The sequence below is a fragment of the Nyctibius grandis genome, chromosome Z, assembly GCF_013368605.1.
Source record: "Nyctibius grandis isolate bNycGra1 chromosome Z, bNycGra1.pri, whole genome shotgun sequence".
Taxonomy (NCBI): Eukaryota; Metazoa; Chordata; class Aves; order Nyctibiiformes; family Nyctibiidae; genus Nyctibius; species Nyctibius grandis.
Window position 1 is genome coordinate 61,910,710 of NC_090695.1, and position 18,778 is coordinate 61,929,487.

The 18,778-nt window shown below is 46.4% G+C and overlaps 1 protein-coding gene across 3 annotated transcripts in view; it reads left to right on the forward strand.

The window, feature by feature from the left end:
- Positions 1 to 9,807, forward strand: part of MEGF10 (multiple EGF like domains 10) — a 92,337-nt gene extending 82,530 nt beyond the window's left edge. The window contains exons 22-25 of one of the 3 annotated variants that reach the window (XM_068422533.1): positions 578 to 622; positions 2,211 to 2,417; positions 3,392 to 3,537; positions 9,763 to 9,807. In XM_068422533.1, the coding sequence (XP_068278634.1) occupies positions 578 to 622; positions 2,211 to 2,417; positions 3,392 to 3,537; positions 9,763 to 9,807 (443 nt within the window). Of the gene's footprint in view, positions 1 to 577; positions 623 to 2,210; positions 2,418 to 3,391; positions 3,553 to 9,762 lie in introns of those variants that run through there. The other 2 variants (XM_068422534.1, XM_068422535.1) reach the window with 2 other exon arrangements.
- The last annotated feature ends 8,971 nt before the right edge of the window (positions 9,808 to 18,778 follow it).

The following is an 18,778-nucleotide window of genomic DNA, read 5'->3' on the forward strand; positions in this document are numbered from 1 at the left end:
TTTATACTGAGAGAAATCTGTTACTAACAGATAATTGCAAAGCTGTAGACTTAGGTGCTAGGTGTTCAGGCCATTCCTGCAGGTCAAGGGACTGAAAAAGAGTGACCTTGGACAACACAATAGGAGTGATTAACTTTGGAAGCAAAGTACCAAGAACTGGAGTGAACTTTGCATGCCCTGAGAATATCAGGTGAAGATGGGCTGCCTTTCTGGTAGATACAGTTTATCCAGACAAAAAATATGCTTTAATCACACAGCAGTTATTAGGCTCATTCAGGAGTAACTGGGGGAAATGTAATGGCCTCTGACATATGTGAGGTCAAACTAGATAATTTAATGGTCCCTTATGACCTTAACCACCTTCCCTCTTCAGGAAGCTACAGTTTGAAATTGTGCAAGGAAATAGTAAGAATGCTTCTGTAACCCTATATTGGGCAGTTTCATAGTGCTTATAAAAGAATTATTCTGCTAAGGTAGAAATTAGTCCCAAAGCAATTTTTAAAGCTTTAGAAGCTGTTATCTAATCACTTTTCTTTTGATTTTAAAACTACTCTGTTTTTTATATAATTTTTCTCAGGTGCTTTTGGACTTGACAGGGGATATTTGGGAAAGTCCCTGAAAGGTGAGGTTATTTTCTGATGCATTTAAATGAAGTGATGTAGACATTCAGTTTACTCTTTGGTTTCTGTGTGAAGAGAATATAGAATAATTTTGGACTAAATTGTTCCTAGACACTGGATCGATGCATGAAGTTTGTTTGCTTTTTTTTTTCGTTTTTCAGGGGAGGTTTTTTTTATAAAAAAAACAACAAACCAAGCCTTTCTAAGTCTCCTGTGTGTCACATACATCAAATGTTTCTGTAATGCTTGAGTCACAAAATGGCTTTATTCAAGACAGCAGAAGGGGAATGGCCCTTGAATTCAGCCTAGTGTGCCAGATTAGGACGCATGCTGCCTCTGATGAAAGGCTTTAAAAGACAACCAATTGCTCTTTCAACTGGCATGGTCAATGTAGGACTGCATGACTACAAGCCTGCAGTGCTTCATCACATTCACTGCAGGCCTTTGGAAAGGATATCAGAATATGAATACATAGAGAGGAATGAAAAGCTTTGTAAATTCAGGGTAGTGATGATATTTTGATCTTTTGAATTATCCATTTTTTTCATAAGACTTTATACTGGACCATACTAGTGTTATGTCACTATTTTTGTTATATGATTAAGGTATGCCAGGGGTGACTAGAATGCCTGGATATCCAAACAGTGAGAAAAGTGTAGCTAAGTCCATATAAATAATGAGTTAAATATGTAGACAAAAGCAGCCGTTTTGTTACCTTGTGTATAACACAGGACAATTAACCTGAAGGAGTGATTTATTATACCTGACATTTTCTGGTTTTAGAGGATTAGGGAAAGCCCAATTTAAAATACCTTAAAGGATTCACAAAGTTAGAGCGCCTATCCACTGACAGGTTCATCAAGGTCAGTCTCATACTGGGTATTCAGAGTCAGGAACAAGCTGAGCAAGTCTCAGCTCTAAAGCTTAAATAATACAGCGTATCACAAAACAACACAGAGAACAAAGTAACATGGCCACCACAAAATCTCTTCCCAGCATAAGAAAATACGTCTTTTCTTAAACTACAGTTACCTGTCCTTCAGTTAAACCCTGAAATGACAAGCCACCTGATGTTTCCTTTTCAGTTCTCCTATGTGCACCTTACAGAAACTTGTAAGAAGCTGGTTACTCTTTTTAGCGTGGCTGCATACTCCAACTTTGCACCAAACAGGCCATCCCTAGAAGTCACCTTACTGTCTGCCCAGACATTGCTATTGGGAACAGTCTTAGATCACTTATTTTAATACTGTCCTGAGTTCAGCACTTGGAAAGGCAAAAAGTGTCTATTAAAAACTGATTCTACACATTATCTGTATTTAATGCTAGCTACTATTTTAACCAGCATTGAAGGTGCTCAGACTTTGCAACAGGAATTTGCTGATGGCAAGATGAAGCCCATAAAAGAACATAGCAGTAGAGCTGCTTTTGTTAATTGCTGTATAGCAGTTTTGAAATGTTATGACTGGTTTCCATTTAAATATTCACTTATGAGTGACTTTTTAGAACACAAAATTAAAGAATGCCCTGTTTAGTAGCAATGTCCATAGTACGTAGCATGCTTGAGAGAGTAATATGTTTTTCTTTTTGCAGATCTAGTGAAGAACTCAGAATACAATTTAAGTAATTGCTCATTAAGTAGTTCTGAGAACCCATACGCTACTATAAAAGACCCACCAGCTCTTGTACCAAAAAGTTCAGAATGTGGATACGTTGAAATGAAGTCACCAGCACGCAGGGACTCCCCATATGCTGAGATCGCCGGCTCTGCTTCAGCCAATAAGAACGTTTATGAAGTTGGTAAGGACATAATCTACTTTTAGATGTTGAAGACTAAGAACAAAGAGCACAGGACTTTTTTTCTTTGAATCAGTTTAATCAAAACCATGAAAAGTCACTGAAAAAAATGATGATGTGTTCAGATTCCATTTTCTGCTCAAAAGCTATAACAACAATCTCATTCTTTTGAGATAAGTGGTGTAATTTACAAGAACAGAGTTTGAAATACCTTCAGCTCTGTTCTATAACCTAGAGGTACCTCTAAATTTCACTGGTTTGAAAGCCTTTCTTTAAACAACAGCCTAGGATAAGCTTAACATTTGATGGCAATATAATTCAACTCTAGATTAGACTGTTATGTACTGAATGCAGCTGGCGTAAGTGTGTGGTAGGGATAGAAAAGATCTGTTTCCTCCTCTTGATCAGAAAAAACAGCATCTTCATCCACAGATATAATATTTCACTGGTATGGGCCCTATCTAGTTACTGCATTACTGTAGTTACAGAAAACTTTGGGGTCTTGTGGAATGGTAGATATCCTAATGGTCTCTGAACTGGAATAAAGTGTATGTCACATATTGTAGGATACCATTTTCCTTTTCTGTCCCCAGTTAGAGATCCCTCTGAAATCTATCAATATACCCATTATGTTTCTAAGGATTTTTATAAGATCTTGACTAAAAGCCCCAAATTTGGGCCTTTTTTCAGTTTGCCCACACACAAAGAACAGATGCTGGTCCACTTGCTTCTGTCAGTAAATATACTCATGGCACGGCCCTGCTGCAAGCCCACAGGCATAACTTAGTGTAAAGCCAAAACACCTTAACATCAACCTTTGTTTCTACACCTCCACTTCAGGACTCAGAATTACAAGGAATCTTTATATTGCAGCAGAAGGGAGAGGATATTTTGTAACGCAAGCTGAAATGAACTACAGTGTTTGCCTTCTGTTTGCCACTTCTAGTGTTGAATGTATGTGCTCTCTTTTATCACAGAACCTACGGTGAGTGTTGTCCAGGGAGCATTCAGCAGCAGCGGACGTTTCAGCCAGGATCCTTATGATCTTCCAAAAAACAGCCATATTCCATGTCATTATGACTTGCTACCAGTTCGAGATAGCCCCACATCCTCTACGAAGGAGGTCAGCAGTGAATGACCCCAAAGTTGATGTGTAGCACAGTGGGACTGTCGAGGCGCAAAGTGGCATGGTTGTGCTCCTTCCTCTAGTTTACCATCATGTTTGGCTCCTAATCTGTCCAGCAGACAATTGCTGTACATTAAACAGAATCTCAACATGAGGTTTGTATGGTGTATACAAGTGACAGATGGACAAATGCCACACTCTGGGGATCCTGATCATTCGTTTTTTTCATGGCAGTAAATTTTGTAGAAACAGGTATGCAACACATTTATACTGTAATATACTGGCTTAAAAATATTAGGTTTGCAGATCAGCTTTGATAACATCCCATTTCAGCGACTTTAAATATACACTCCATGTTTGTCATGTTTCAGAGTAGAAGTACTTCCAGGACAGTGCAATTTACCAAATACCACTTCGTACAGGTGATCTGATTCACTAGTTATGTAGAAGAAAAACTGCCTTGCCAAATTTTAGCTTCCATTTTGATCTTTAGTCAAGACATATTAAGAAATAAGATCTGATGGGGATAAGTAAGCACAATACTGCAGTTGTTTTAGAAATCCATCATCAGGCTTTTTTGTCCATTACTGGTGGTGGGCATACCTTGCTTGAATAGTTTTGGAGATAAAAGCATTGCATGCATCAATATTATATGATGCCTCAAGATCTCTTGGTACTCCAGACCCAGCACCAGTCTTCAACAAATCTTTTGCTACCATTCAACTGCATATGTTACAGTTCTGACCACTATTTCTGCCGTACACAACGAATAATCCATAACATATCAATAATTACTTCATAAAATATGTAAATTAAATCAGTTTATTTTTGTCACCATGAACTGATTATGTAAGGAGTGGACAAAGGTGATGATTGCTGTAAATCTTAACTGCAAGGAAAGGTTTACATTTTATAAACAGGTAGTAATAATGACTGTAATATAGGATAGAAATAGTAAAGTGTTCCGATTTTTTTTCTTAGAAATAACTAAGCAATCTCTGTGCATACTTGCTAAAAAGGCACCTTTTCTTTTTTATAGTTGATGTAGGAAAACACATGCTTAAGCTGGTCTTTTGCATTGCTAATAATGTGACACATGTACCCCCAATTCTTCATTAACTTGTGTCTCCATTTTTATGCTGTGTGTCTGTGTTTCTAGTGATCTAGCTTGTAATTGCAAAAATATTCTACTGTGTGTCCATTTCTTTTGAATTTTTGCCAACTGGCCTTTATTTTGTCTGGTTAAAGGTACCTCTGGGCAGAGGGAGAGGATTAAAGTAAGACTTCCTGTCATACTGATGTCTGTCAGAGGTGGTTAGCTAATACATAATACTTTAACTTAATGAATTAATTAGGAAAAAATCAAGGTGTTTTTGTTGAGGATAATAACAAGAATGCAGAAGAAAAGTAAAAAACAGTCCCTCTTTAAAATTTAGCTTATCTGTTGACTATATGGAAGGAGACCATCTTTCCAAAAGATTCCTTTCTCTCCCTCCAAAACAGTCTGTTATAAACTGTGCAATTTGGTGGAAATTTAATTTGCCGAGGTATCCATCCATTGAAGCAAAATTATCCCCCAAACACATCAGCCTAAAAATAAAATGGTTGATATAGACCGGATGTTTCAGTGAAAAGTTACCTCTAGAAACCTAAAAATGATGTGGCAGTATTACTTCCAGCTGCTGCAGCTGTCAGTGATGCTATCTGCTAACATGCTTGTAACGTACACCCATCAGGCTTTTCCACCCTGCCCTAGCAGTACTCTGTAGCTTCTTGTGAATAGCTGGTCCCCAGGGTTGATATATCCCTGACTGATGGGGCAAGGATACTGGTGATTGCATCGTATAGCATATAATGGGAAGCACTAGTCCTCTCTTCTTTTTGTGTTGGGGTCACATTTTGGTGCATGAGACCTGTGATATACTATAACAATGTGAAGAGCAGTTGACAGGTCAAGAGCGTGGTGTACGTGCTCTCTGGCTTAGTACAGGGAGTGCCAGAACCATTTTTGTCTTTACATCTGGACTGCAATAGAGTCTGAGACAAAGAATTACCACTATTGTGACAGCATTGATATATTCCTAAGAAAATCACAACCAGTTGCCTTTGGAATAGTAAATGCAACAAAGGATCAACTGGAAGAAAAACTGAAAAAACCTTTGGAAGATTTTTTTAAAGGAGAGCTGAAATGGAAATAAAATTTACTTTTATTTGTTGTCACTGAAGTGGTGATAAATGAGACATCTGCATCCAAAGACATCGTTGTGGTTGTGCCCAAGCCTGAGAATATATATGCCTCTATGAAGTGCCCTGTAACATTCTTGGTTCTCACTGGCCATGAGCACTGGCTGTTTTGCAATTCCCTGGTCATTTCCTATATATCCTTGGAATAAATAATTTTATTATATCTGGATTTTGCAAGTACAGAAATTAACTACAAGATTTCAAAAGCCAGTTACCATTTAATCCCTTTGTAAGACAAAGTATTGATTTGGTTTGTGTGCATATAGATAACATGTAGAGCTACTGGTATATACATGTGTTTGTACTGTGTGAAACAGACTTTAAAATAAAACCGTTCTTCTCTGAAGCCATGAATAGCAAATGCTGTATTTAGCAATTGTGAGCTCACAAAAAAGTGTATTTTCTTACTCTGTGTAAAACTTGGAGACCACTAGATGAATTAATCTTCATAATATAAACAGTTCTTTTTTATATGAAAAAGTGAAGAGCTGAATAAACTACATTTATTTGAAAATTTCCAGTATGTCACATATCCTCAAGTGATATATTCAGCCAAATATTCATGAAAACAGATGAGTTTCTGATAATTTTGCCTATTGTGTATGTTCTAAATATACACATTACTAAAGTCTGCCTTTCTATATGTGGCTAAAAACTCCGGCTGTGTAGTCAGAATAAGCAATGTCTGCATATATCTGAGCCAGATTTGCAATACATATATGTCAAGTAAACAACTTGTGAATTTCCTTCTGTGAATGATCGTTGGTAGACACTCAGAGAACAGATTGCCTGCAGGGGTAATACATTCTTGTTAAATGATAGCCGTGTACCATTTCAGAAGAAGAAAGCACATGGGACGTGCATTAGCAATCCTGCTGTCTCCTGTACACCTAGGGAGGCTTGCTCTGGAGTAGACTGCTGTCAATTTAAGAGACCCCCAACTCAATCCTCATGACTGTCACATAGCCCTTTTTGTAGATCCCAGTATGCTCTTTAGAGAACGTAAATACTTCTGAACATGCATTCTATATTGTGGTGAGAACTTAATGAGTAAGTTGTTATAATAATTTTAGCAAACACCATCTACTCAGAGAATGGGCTTCACCACAGACAGGAATGGAAAGAGATGCCTTGCCTCTCTATAGTCCCATTACAACAGTGAGAAACATAGCATTGAAAATGGAGATGCTAGCATCTCCTAGCAATTTGTTATCAGTTTAATAAAGTGCAAAATGCTGCACAAAGTTAATAGCTGATTTTAAAGTAATTAGTGAGTATAAACTTCAGGTTTTAAATAATGTAGGCATAATAATTCTGGTCATTTAGAAGCATAATGAACTTCAAGGCTTTTTACTATATCAAAGATTTTTAATAACAACACACTTGTTACCATAAAATTTGTCCTTAACTTGATCTACCCAGAGAACTCCCATTAATTTTAATTGGAGATGCACATGCAGATTACAGGGGAAAGAACATTTCATTGCTCTCATACTTTCTGCTAAGACAATCTGCAAAGTCAAGTTAATATTGAAAAGTGGGATTGTCTTATCTAAAATATATTGGATTTTCTGAGTATTATGACAATGGAATTTTTTATTAGATACGTGTCTGAATAATAATCATTATACTGAAGCTCTAAAGTCCAGACTGAAGAATACAGAGCTAATTTTGACAAAAATGCTTTATATTAAAGATTGTATAGGTAGTACTTTAAATGACTGAAAACAAATGGGTGCATGTTTATTAATTACTGTACAGAAAATCTTGTCATTTAGTACATTCATTCTAGTGCTAGAGCACTGAACCTAACTCTTCTATCTTCAATTTTTTAGCCCACTTCACTTTGATATGATTGAACTGTAATATATTTTTAAAGAAAACCTATCAAGTATTCCTGGCATTTTTTCTTAGCTGTAACAAAAAATATTTTGTTGTGAAAATATATCTATTTTCCAAAGATGACTGATGTTCATCATTCTACCTTTCACTACCATATATTTCACTTCACATACGTGTAGGCTAATGTAATAAAGATTCTAATGAAAAACAGGAAATGCTTTGAAATTTTTTCCTCTGTTTTTCATTTGCTTAGGATGGATATTGAAATAGCATGGGAAATATAAAAAATGGTATCCTTGCTCATGCTGTACCAAAAAGTAATGTATTTTATTTTCCCTCGTATATTGCTTTGTGGAATATCAAGGCTGATTTTGACCTGCTGAGCATCTGTGATTGCTTTCTATTCCTGCAAGAATTAATTCTGTAAATGGGTGATTCTTTCAAGACTGTTTCTTGAGTGCTTAGAGCTTTTTAACCTTGAGAAAGATGGGGAGCTGAGTTGCCAAAAGCAAGGCATTTCCCATTTTTCGTAGGATAATAGCCTTGGATTAAACATTAAAAAAACAGTAACCAAAGTACAAACACAGCATAAAAGAGGATAAAGTATTGTAATTTCTGTTCTGTAACACTGCCCCCCCTAAGATGAATCTAAAACACTGGCAGCAGATAGATGGTGTGGGAAATTGTTCTTTATTATCACAGTTTGATCAAGGATGAGAGATTCGCCATTAAGACCTAATCATAGAATCATATAAACATGGAATGGTTTAGATGGGAAGGAGAGAAAGATAGCAGAAAACCTGCCAGAGTGAGCCAAGTGCTGCCTGTGACCTGCCATGGGAGGAAACAGGGGAGCCCAGCGGGCTGGCCAGCAGTGGTGGGGAGTGGGGAGAGCCTGTGGCACTTTGTCCTGCAGCCTCCCAGGGAGGCACGAGGCGTTACTGAGTGAACCCTCTTGCCATGTGTGCCTGGAGACGTCTGCCCTGGCCAGAGAGACCTGACGGGGCCCTGGGAAGACACAGCTGAGGCCTCGGTGACTGGCGTGAAACACCGACGCCAAGCACAAGACAAGCGATGGGGGGATGGAGTGGGCAGTGGCACTGCGGTAACTCCAGACGTGTGTGCTGGGGCTGCAGCGCTGCCGGTGAGAGCGCTATGGGCGAGGATGGCCCGTCACGACGTCCCCAAGCGATGCCCTGTGATGTCACCTAGCGACGGACTGTGACGTCCCCGACCGATGCATTGTGACGTGGCGTCCCTCGCTGCTATAAATTCGGGCGCCGAGTCTCACCCGGCCGGCTCGTGCCCACACTCCAGCTGAGCGAGGTCGCGAGGTTTGGAGTGCTGAGCGAGGACTTTGGTGCTGGTGTTGTGCTCAGGGAGTCGTTCGTTGCAGCTCTCAGTGCCCGACCCCAGAGCTGTTGGAGGATTTCCCCCGGCCCTGCCACGTTCAGGCAGCCGGGGCACCCAGCAGGCATGCTCACAGCAGCACAGGTGAGCTGGGAAGGGACAGCTCACCCTGGGGAGCTGGGAGGGTTTCCTTTTTGAGGGACCTGGGCATTTCTTCCAGCCCTCCCTGGGCCAGCCCATGACCATGGCCACTCTTCCCTTTCTAGCACGACACCTGCTGCTGCAGCGCCTGTCAGAGGGAGCAGCTTGACATCCCCAGCTCTCCCCAGCCCACCGCAGCCGATGCAGAACATGGCCGCGGAGCTGGACAACCGCTGTCCAATCTGCCTGGACAGCTGGGAGGAGGCCAGCTACGTGATGCCGTGCCTCCACCAGTTCTGCTACGCGTGCATTGCACAGTGGGCTGAGTGCAAGCCCGAGTGCCCCCTCTGCAAGAGGAGGGTGACCTCCATCTTATCCTCGGTGCGGGGGGATGACGACTTCCAGGAGCATGTCATCCCACCACCTGCAGCACCAGCAGCTGTCGTCCATCAGAGCCATATCCCTCACCCTGCAGCATCCCAGCCATCAGCTGCAGCGCTGGTGACAAAGGCTCCTGTGGGCGGCCTCCATCCCCACATCTGGGCGCTCCTCTTCGAAGGGACCCAGCTCTGCTCCTGCCCGTACAGCCATGGCAGCAACGAGAGCTGCGACTCATCTTTGCAGGTGCCAGGGAAGCAGCGGAAGCAGCGAGGAGGCTCATCCTGTTCAGCCTCCAACTCTTTGGACTGAACAGGGAAACCCTGATCCGGGTGCTGCACGCTGCCCTGGGCCGGCACACGAGGGTCTTTGTGCGCCGGCTGATTGTCACCATTGCGGACCGGTGCAGCGGGGAGGCCCAACGTCAGATGGGCTTGGAGGATGCCGATGCTGCCAAGGAGCGGGCGGGCAGCTCTGCGGCTGCCCCCGGCCCCGCTGCCTCCCGAGGGAGTCTCCTGCCCCCAGCCCAGCCCCCTCCAGCAGCCCCAGCAGATCCGAGGCAGAAGAGCTTCCCAGCGCTTCATCGGCTGCCCTTGGTGGGGATGCTGGCAGCCCCTCCTCTGCCCCCGTTCCCACCCACGAGGAGCAAGAAAAGCCACAGGAGGACCCAGAGGAGGCTGTGGCCAGGCCCTCTTCTCCCGGCCAGGATGGCAGACGCTACCCTGGGCAGCCTCGTCGAGCCCCAAAGAGGAGGGCTGGCAGTCCTGAGGACCCCTCCCAGCCCCCCAAGAAGCCACCCCACCATCGATGACACTGGGAGGGTGCCTCAGGGGCCTGCCAAACCACATCCAGGCTGGTACCTGGGAATCAGGCTGGTCCCCAAGAGATCCCAGCCCCCTAAATTTAATCACTATGCAATAAAAGAAAATAAAGGCATGAAAACTGCAGAAGAAGTCTCAGTATTACGATCCATCTTGGTGGCATTGCTATCCCCACCCATGCTGCTTTGCCCCCTTCTTCTGGTGCTATGCCCACTGTTTCCTCGCATGTCCACTGGACCCTACCACCTCCATGTCCACAAGCCTGGCAAACTCGGTACCAGCCTGCTGTCTGGTACTAGCAAGGGCAGTGCCATGTGCCTGGGCTATGGGACTCAAGGGGTGCACCCAATGTGTGTCCTGTTACACAGCAGGGCAGAGGAACGGGGGCAGGAGACTGAATGGGGCTCAGGTCCACGGAGGAACAGTGGCACAAGCCTCTCTGCTTCAGTTCCCCTGGTGAAAGGTGGCCATGCCTTGCACCAGCGATTTCCGCAGGGCTGCTCTGGTTTAAGCAGGGCTGTTGTTCTCTGGAAACACACCCACCCCAGTGTGATCTGAGGGTGTTACAGGTGCTTCAAGGAGGACTGTGTGAGCCCCGGCGTGATGCCCTTTGCAGCGCACAGAGAACGAGCGTTGTGGGCCGGAGACAGAGCAAGGGTTTTCTAATGCACGTCAGCCCACAGAAATTGCAATGCCATCAGGCCACTCTGTCTTCTCATCTCCATAGAGTCTTTCCAAGTGTGTGGCTGGGCTTTCCTGGGAAGAAATCCGCAGTTTATTCTTGTCTTTGGCTTTGAAAATGAATGCCTGCAGCCATAAAGGAGGAGCTGGGGCCTTGTTCTGATCTGGCAGGGGAAAAGCTTTGCAATTCACAGCCAGCAAGGAGACCCATAGGCTCTCAGTAACAGTCTAAGTCTAATTCTTAGACAGGACAAGAAAATAGAGGACTAAAGACTACACAAAAAAAGCCCTCAGCTTTGCTAACAACGTTAAAGGGTGGGGTGTTGATGGTGGTGGTTTCTGCTTGCTCGCATTAGGATCTCCTTGGCACCGTTGGTACCATTTGCTAATATGCATTCAGTTCTTGCCCTTTTCTCTTCATCATCTTTTTTCTTCAGGATGGAGATTAAATTTGATTAACATTCACACTACTGAAGGTCTGTGACATTTTTGCACATTCTCCAGCATGCTGCATGCCTCAGGAGCCCGGGCTGTCTTTGGTGCACAGTGCTGTCTCTGCTTGTGCAAAGTGACAGTGCACAGTGATCAGGTCATACCCCTCACCTGAGCATAGCAGTGTGGCACTGCCGACACACGCTCCAGGCCATTTTGCTGCAAACTTGCAGTGCATCCTTTCTGTTCCGGCATCCCAGCTGCTGTGCATAGAGGGCTGCTGCCTAGAGGGCAGCGTGGAGATGTTGTCTGTCCCTTCCCAGTTCGGCCAGTTCGGGTGGCTTTACTTATTGGTTCAGGTGCTGTCCCAGTGCAGGAGAATTAGGGAAAGTTTGGCTCCATCCTGAAGTTTGCTTACAAGAGTGTTTTAAGCATTCTTCCACCTATATCTCATAAGTCTATTTATGAAGTATCAGTTTGCAAGGTCAGAGCATAAGGAGTCTCAGTGTGTGTACCCTAGATACAGAATAGCTGAACAAGCAAGGAAGAATCAGATGTGAGAACATGTCAGCTGAGCTGCTCAGAATGAAGCACCAACTTTACCCATGCAGACATCAGGTTCTTCAGTTTACAGAATGCTGTGCAGACAGAACTCAATAGGTATCTACTGCAGGTCACAACAGAGTCAATGCACCACCGCCACCCACAGAAACACACACACTCCCACTCACACCTTGTGGAGTTCCTGCTGATTAGAAGCAGCATGTTTATTCCTTAGAGAAATTTAGACCATGTGTAGTTTTGTTCTAGACTTGCTTTCAAACTTCTGCAGACACGAGAGCCTTAAAACGTGTCCACACAACCTGCAGTCAATTTAACGTTCTTCAAAATTTTAGGAATAGAAACTGAAAGGATTCTTTCCCATACACAGCAGATTTCTGACAGTACAACAGATTTTTCAAATGAAGCATTAAAGAGGACCACATGGTAGCTGAGTAACGCTTGTTTCATCAGATGCCTCCCCTTTTGTATATAGCTGGCTTTGTCAAAAGAGCCAAACAGCCGTGTTTGAGTCAAAAGCTCAGTAAAATTGAACTGTTCCCCCTCCTGCCCACAGCATCCTTGTGAATACAATCTTTGTTTTCGTTAACTTGCCAAAGAGCCACAACAGTTCCTCAGGAGTCAAAAGTCTGTAAATACAAGCACTTTGGACAAAACAGAGCTGCTTGGCTTGGGAGTTTCCGGTGTTGGTGAAAGGACACTATCAAAAAACTGGGAGCAAGTCAAGTGGGGAGACTTACTGGCTGAAAGCAGCATGATCTGGGCACCCAAATCTCTGTGGCAGTGTGCTGCTTAGCTGTATATTGCATCAAACACAGCTTCAGTAGCTACTGGGACAGACATTGTTCAGGTTCTTTGAAAGTCACACTGAGCACAATGCTCTCAAAGCCACTGGGTACCCAGCAAGCCTGAGTCCAGATTGATCGTAGAATGCTGAAGTCCTTGCAAAACCAAGAACAGCTGCAGAGCTTACATCTATTTAAAATGAGGTTATGGTAGTCTCAGAAGAACAGTCACTTTAAACAGATCAATATTCCACTACCATCTATTGTTCTAAAACTAAATCGATGCTTGATGAGGGTTTGGTCACATCCAGCTATTAAACTTCCCAATATTTTTTTTGATTTTACACACGAGTACCAAGTCTTTCCTTTCAAAAAGATCAAAAAATTAGCTGTTTCTTTCAAATTCCCTGTCTGTATTAAAGCAATGCACAGCTTTACTAAGAACAAACAGCATATAGCATCTGTGATATCACTCAACTAAGAGTGCACACCTTAAGATTTACTGAGTTCCTTAATGTCTGATTTTGGATGTAACTAACTGGCAGTGAAAGAGAAGTTGAGAACTTTCAGGTGGTTCAGTGTCTAGGTGTGTATCTGCTGTGTAGGGACAAGCATCTAAACAGACAGCAGAAAATGATGCCCTGCATGTTAAGACTTTTCTAATATTAGTTGCATATATAGGCTGGAAGTCCTTTCTGAAAGCCACTGCATTTCAGATAGGGCTTTCGCAAAGTGTCTCTGACCTTCTGCCTTTTATCTGCTGAAAGTCTGAGGAAACAAAGAGGAGAAGAGCAATCATTTTAATCCAGAATTCTGAAGAGAATTAAAAAGGATCAAGCACTTGGCATCTAGTTAAATTAATCACAGTGATATTTCAGTTCCTGGCTATTTCAGACTGAATACCCCAACTTTGTTTTTCACTCAGTGTAGGTGCAGAGCTAAGCAACAAGGCACCGTCACCTGCAGCCCGCTCTGTTGGCTAGCTGTTGTCAGAGGCATGCCGGCATTACGGCCAGGTGCTGTGTGGATGCAGGCCACCACCTTGCCAGCAGGACAAGCGTGAGAGAGGGGATCGACTCACCACTCTCCCTTGTGCTTCCTTCTGGGTCCACATCTCAGGTCCCACTCCCTTTTTGTGACTGGAGCTTTTCTCTCACTAGGAGTACACAGCTGTTGGACTACTTGCCAGCTCTGGCTTGCCCCTCAAAAGCAGATCAAACTGCTTGGCATTAGCAGCTTGAAGCACAATCTCCCTGGAAAGCTGCCTAGATCACAAAATCAAACACAACCTAGATCTTAAGTGAAGGGTTTTTAACTTGTTCAAGGCAGTTAGCAGTTAAAGACGGGCCAGGAGGACAAATGCACCCAAAATCCTGGTGGCTCAGCACTACATAGTCTGAGACAGAAAATGTAAATTTTTATTTCTGCTTCAGCTCTTGTGATTCCCTGCCATTCCCAGTTCCAAGTGTACCACTACATGGTCTGTGTCAAGTGGATCAAGCATGCATACAACCTGCTAATTTTGTATTTGGAGCTCAAGCCTTCAGCCAACATGATAAAAAGGGTTTAGCAGCAATTGCACTGGAAACAAATCTGAGTGCCTCACCAGAGCTCATCTTTGGAGTCAGATAAGGTGCCTTAAGGTCAGAGATCTGCAAATACCTTGAGATGTTGGGTGTTTCAGTTTCTGACAGAGCTGTGCTATAGTTTTGTCTCTTGTGTGCTTCCAGCACGGGAAAGCTTCAGAAATCATGTGCGTTAGGATGACTGAATCAGTGGACAGTGCCCTATATGCTGCCAGGCATCTGCAGGCAATTGTATTCTACCAGGGCTTTTGCAGATTCTTTGAAATGACTCTGTAGTCAGTTATTAGTGGCATGCTTTAGGGATTAATACAAGAACCAAGGCTATTTAGCATCATCTTTACCCGTCAGACTGATGGGGCGGCACGCACTCTCATCAAGTTTGAGGATCCATCCACATCCATGTGGAGATTTCCAACGAGCATTTACTGTTAGCTGTAAGTGCTCCCAAATCATAGGGTTGGAAGGGGGGCAGGGCAGGGAGGGAGGGGGGGGAGTTTGTGTGAGGGGAGAAGCATTGTTTGAACTACAAGAGCTGAGGCAACCAACCTCACACTTGTGCAAACAAAAAACCCAAATTCAGTGCCCCAAACAATTTTTTGGAAAAGGCTCCACCTTCTTCCAAAGGCTGCTCTGATGGCTCACAGCAGTCAGAGGCGCTGGGGCTGTTTGGTGCTGTGTCCCCCCATCACCCTGCACACTCTGACCAGGGGAGCCTGGGGTCCCTTCCAACCACTCTCTGCCCCAAAGGGCATCAGGAACGGAATACAAAAACCCTTCTGGAGAAGTGACCATGTTTTCTGGTATCACCACAGGGGTAAGGGGTGCAACCACCTTTGGCAAGAGGACATGTAAAGCTTGGGATTGGAGGCATTGGTTTGATGGCTCTACAAGTAAGAGAAAATCTCCAACAGTGAGCCAAGTCCTCCCCGTGGGAGGAAGCAGGGGAGCCCAGTGGGCTGGCCAGCAGTGCTGGGGTGTGGAGAGAGCCTGTGGCACTTTGTCCTGCAGCCTCCCAGGGAGGCACGAGGCGTTACTGAGTGAACCTTCTTGCCATGTGTGCCTGGAGACATCTGCCCCGGCCAGAGAGACCTGACACGGCCCTGGGAAGACACGTCCGAGGCCTCGGTGACTGGCGTGAAACACCGACGCCGAGCACAAGACAAGCGATGGGGGGATGGAGTGGGCAGTGGCGCTGCGGTAACTCCAGACGTGTGTGCTGGGGCTGCAGCGCTGCCAGGGAGAGCGCTATGGGCGAGGATGGCCCGTCACGACGTCCCCGAGCGATGCCCTGTGATGTCGCTAGGACTGTGACGTCCCCGACTGATGCATTGTGACGCGGCGTCCCTCGCTGCTATAAATTAGGGCGCCGAGTCTCACCCGGCCAGCTCGTGCCCACACTCCAGCTGAGCGAGGTCGCGAGGTTTGGAGAGCTGAGCGAGGACTTTGGTGCTGGTGTTGTGCTCAGGGAGTTGTTCGTTGCAGCTCTCAGTGCCTGACCCCAGAGCCGTCGGAGGATTTCCCCCGGCCCTGCCACGTTCAGGCAGCCGGGGCACCCAGCGGGTGTGCTCACAGCAGCACAGGTGAGCTGGGAAGGGACAACTCACCCTGGGGAGCTGGGAGGGTTTCCTTCTTGGGGGACCTGGGCATTTCTTCCACCCCTCCCTGGGCCAGCCCACGACCATGGCCACTCTTCCCTTTCTAGCGCGACATCCGCTGCTGCAGCGCCTGTCAGAGGGAGCGGCCTGACATCCCCAGCTCCCCCCAGCCCACCGCAGCCCGTGCAGAACATGGCCACGGAGCTGGACAACCACTGTCCAATCTGCCTGGACAGCTGGGAGGAGGTCAGCTACGCGATGCCGTGCCTCCACCAATTCTGCTATGCGTGCATTGTGCGGTGGGCTGAGAGAAAGCCCGAGTGCCCCCTCTGCAGGAGGAGGATCCTCTCCATTGTGCACTCGGTGCGGGGGGATGACGACTTTGAGGAGCACATCGTCACACCATCTGCCGCAACATCAGTTGTCGGCCGCCAGGTGGGAGGAGCTCCTGGCCGTCCAGCTGCCCACAGTCCTGCAGCAACAGAACGGCAGCCTGTGGGGATGGTGCCCAGGGCTCTTCTGGGCGGCCTCCAGCCCAACACCTGGGCGTTCCTTTTCCGGGAGCACCCAGCGCTCCTGCAGCCCCTTCTGCCCTGGGTGTGTCAAGAGCTGGGGCTGATCTTTGGGAGACGGCGTTCACTGGCAGCCATAGTGGAGGGCCTCGTCATGACCCTCCTGCGCCTCTTTGGGCTGGATGAAGACCTCCTGGTCCAGCTGCTGGGGGCCTTCCTCCAAAACCGCGCGGCGACATTTGTGCAGCAACTTATTGACGTCACCGTGCAACAGTGCAGCGGGGAGGCCCACCGTCTGCTGTGGCTGGAGGACGGCCTTGCTACCTCCCAAGGAGGGTCTCCCACACATGGCCCAGTCCCCTCTGGCAGCCCTGAAGGAACCAATGCGGACGGCCTCCCCAGCACCTCAGCAGCTGCCTTTTGTGGGGGTCCCGGCAGCCCTCCCTCTGCCCCCGTTCCTACCCCTGCAGTGCAAGAGCCACCCCAGGAGGAGCCTGAGGAGGCCGCAGCATCTCCATCTACTTCCAGCCAGGGCAGGGAATGCTCCCATGGGGGGCCACGGTGACCCCCAAAGAGGAGGTGCAGCAGCCCCGGGGCCTCTTCTCCACCCAAGATGAGGCCACCGCGCCGGCAGCACTAGAAGAACGCCCCAGCTGCTGCCAGAACCAGGTCTGGGCCAGCAGCTGGGGCACGCGCCGGCCCTCAAGGGCTCCCAGCCCTCTGAGTCTCAGGATCAGACAGTGAAAGAAAATAAAGGCCTGAAAACCTCAGAATAAGTGTCGGTGTTACTAACAGTGCAGGTGGCCTTGCTATCCCCACCCGTGCTGCTTTCTCCCCCTTCTCCTGGGGCTGTGCCCACCGTTTCCTCTTGCTGTCCTTAGCAGAGTGCCATGGGCCTTCTCCCTCTGGTCTTGCACAGCCTCGTTGCCCTGCTTTGACTATTACAGGGCTGGACCCCTGCTCTCTGGGTGCATCTCTCCCCAGAGCACAGTGCCATGGGTCTTGGCCCTCTGGTCTTGCAGGGCCCCTTTCCCTTTAGCGAGGTGCCACGGCACTTCGTCCTGTGCTCTTGCAGGGGCCCTTTCCCTTGTTTCAAGCACCCCAGGGACTGGCCCTAAGCACCTGAAGGGCCTCTTTGTGCTGATCTGAGCACACTGGGTCATGTCTGGTCTTGCTGGGCCATGTTTCCCTCATTCAGGTGGTACGGGGACACAAGCTGAGAAATATGGACATGGTGCTGCCCTCGAGCACAGGCATTCTTTCTGCTCCTCCATCTCCAGCCTTGGTGCTGCCATTTCTTATCCTCCACTTGGAAAGGAACCCCCTTTGCAGATGGGCGCCGTCAGTTCCCCACCACCCCCACCAGCCCTCACCATCCCATGCTCTCTGCAGGCCTTTTCCCAGCACAGCTCCTCTCTGCTGCGAGTGAACCCCGCAGAAAAGGCAGCGTATCTTCTCTGTGCTCCCCATGGCCCCTCGCCCTCCTCTCACACACCGCTCCATGACCCCTTCTTCAGCCAAGCCAGCCATGCAATATGAGGGCAGGGACAGGAGGTAGCTGCTGGGTTCAGCAGCGAGACCTGCTGCAGGGCCCCAAAGGAAGATCTGCGTCCCAATAGCATGAAAGGCCAAAGCTCAGCTTGGGTTGAAACTGAAGAAGAAAGGACTTTTTAGTATGTTAATAGCAAGAGGAGGAAAACATTGGTCTGATACTTGATGAAGATGGTCACCTGGCAAATAGGCATGCAGAAAAAGCAAAGGCATTCAATGCTTTTTTTTTTGCATAAGTCTTTAATGATAATGATAGACCTTGGGCAGCCTGGTCCTCTGAGTTGGAGGAGCACGACTGTGGGAACAGTGACTTTCCACTTGTGGACCCTGAAATTGTGAGGGACCGGCTGTATCCGTTGAAGGTTCATGTCAGAGTACTGAAGGAGCTAGCAGGTGTTACAGCAGGACCCCTCTCAATCATCTACCAAAGGTCTTGGGCAGCTGGGGAGGTCCCTGCTGACTGGAAGCTTGCCAGCATTATTCCCATTTACAAGAAGGACATGAGAGAAACTAGAGACCTGTTAGTCTAGCCTTAGTACCTAGAAAAAATATGGAAAAGATCCTACTGGGTGCTACTGAAAGGCATTTCAAGGACAATGGAGTCGTCAGGCAGAGTCAATACGAGTTCACAAAGGGAAAGCCCTAAGTTGTCTAGATGGAAGAGAATGCGGCTGAGGAGCAACCTCATTGCTCTCTATACCTTGTTGAGGAGGGGAAGCGGAGAGGCAGCTGCCTGTCCTGAGGTCCTCGGGCAATGGA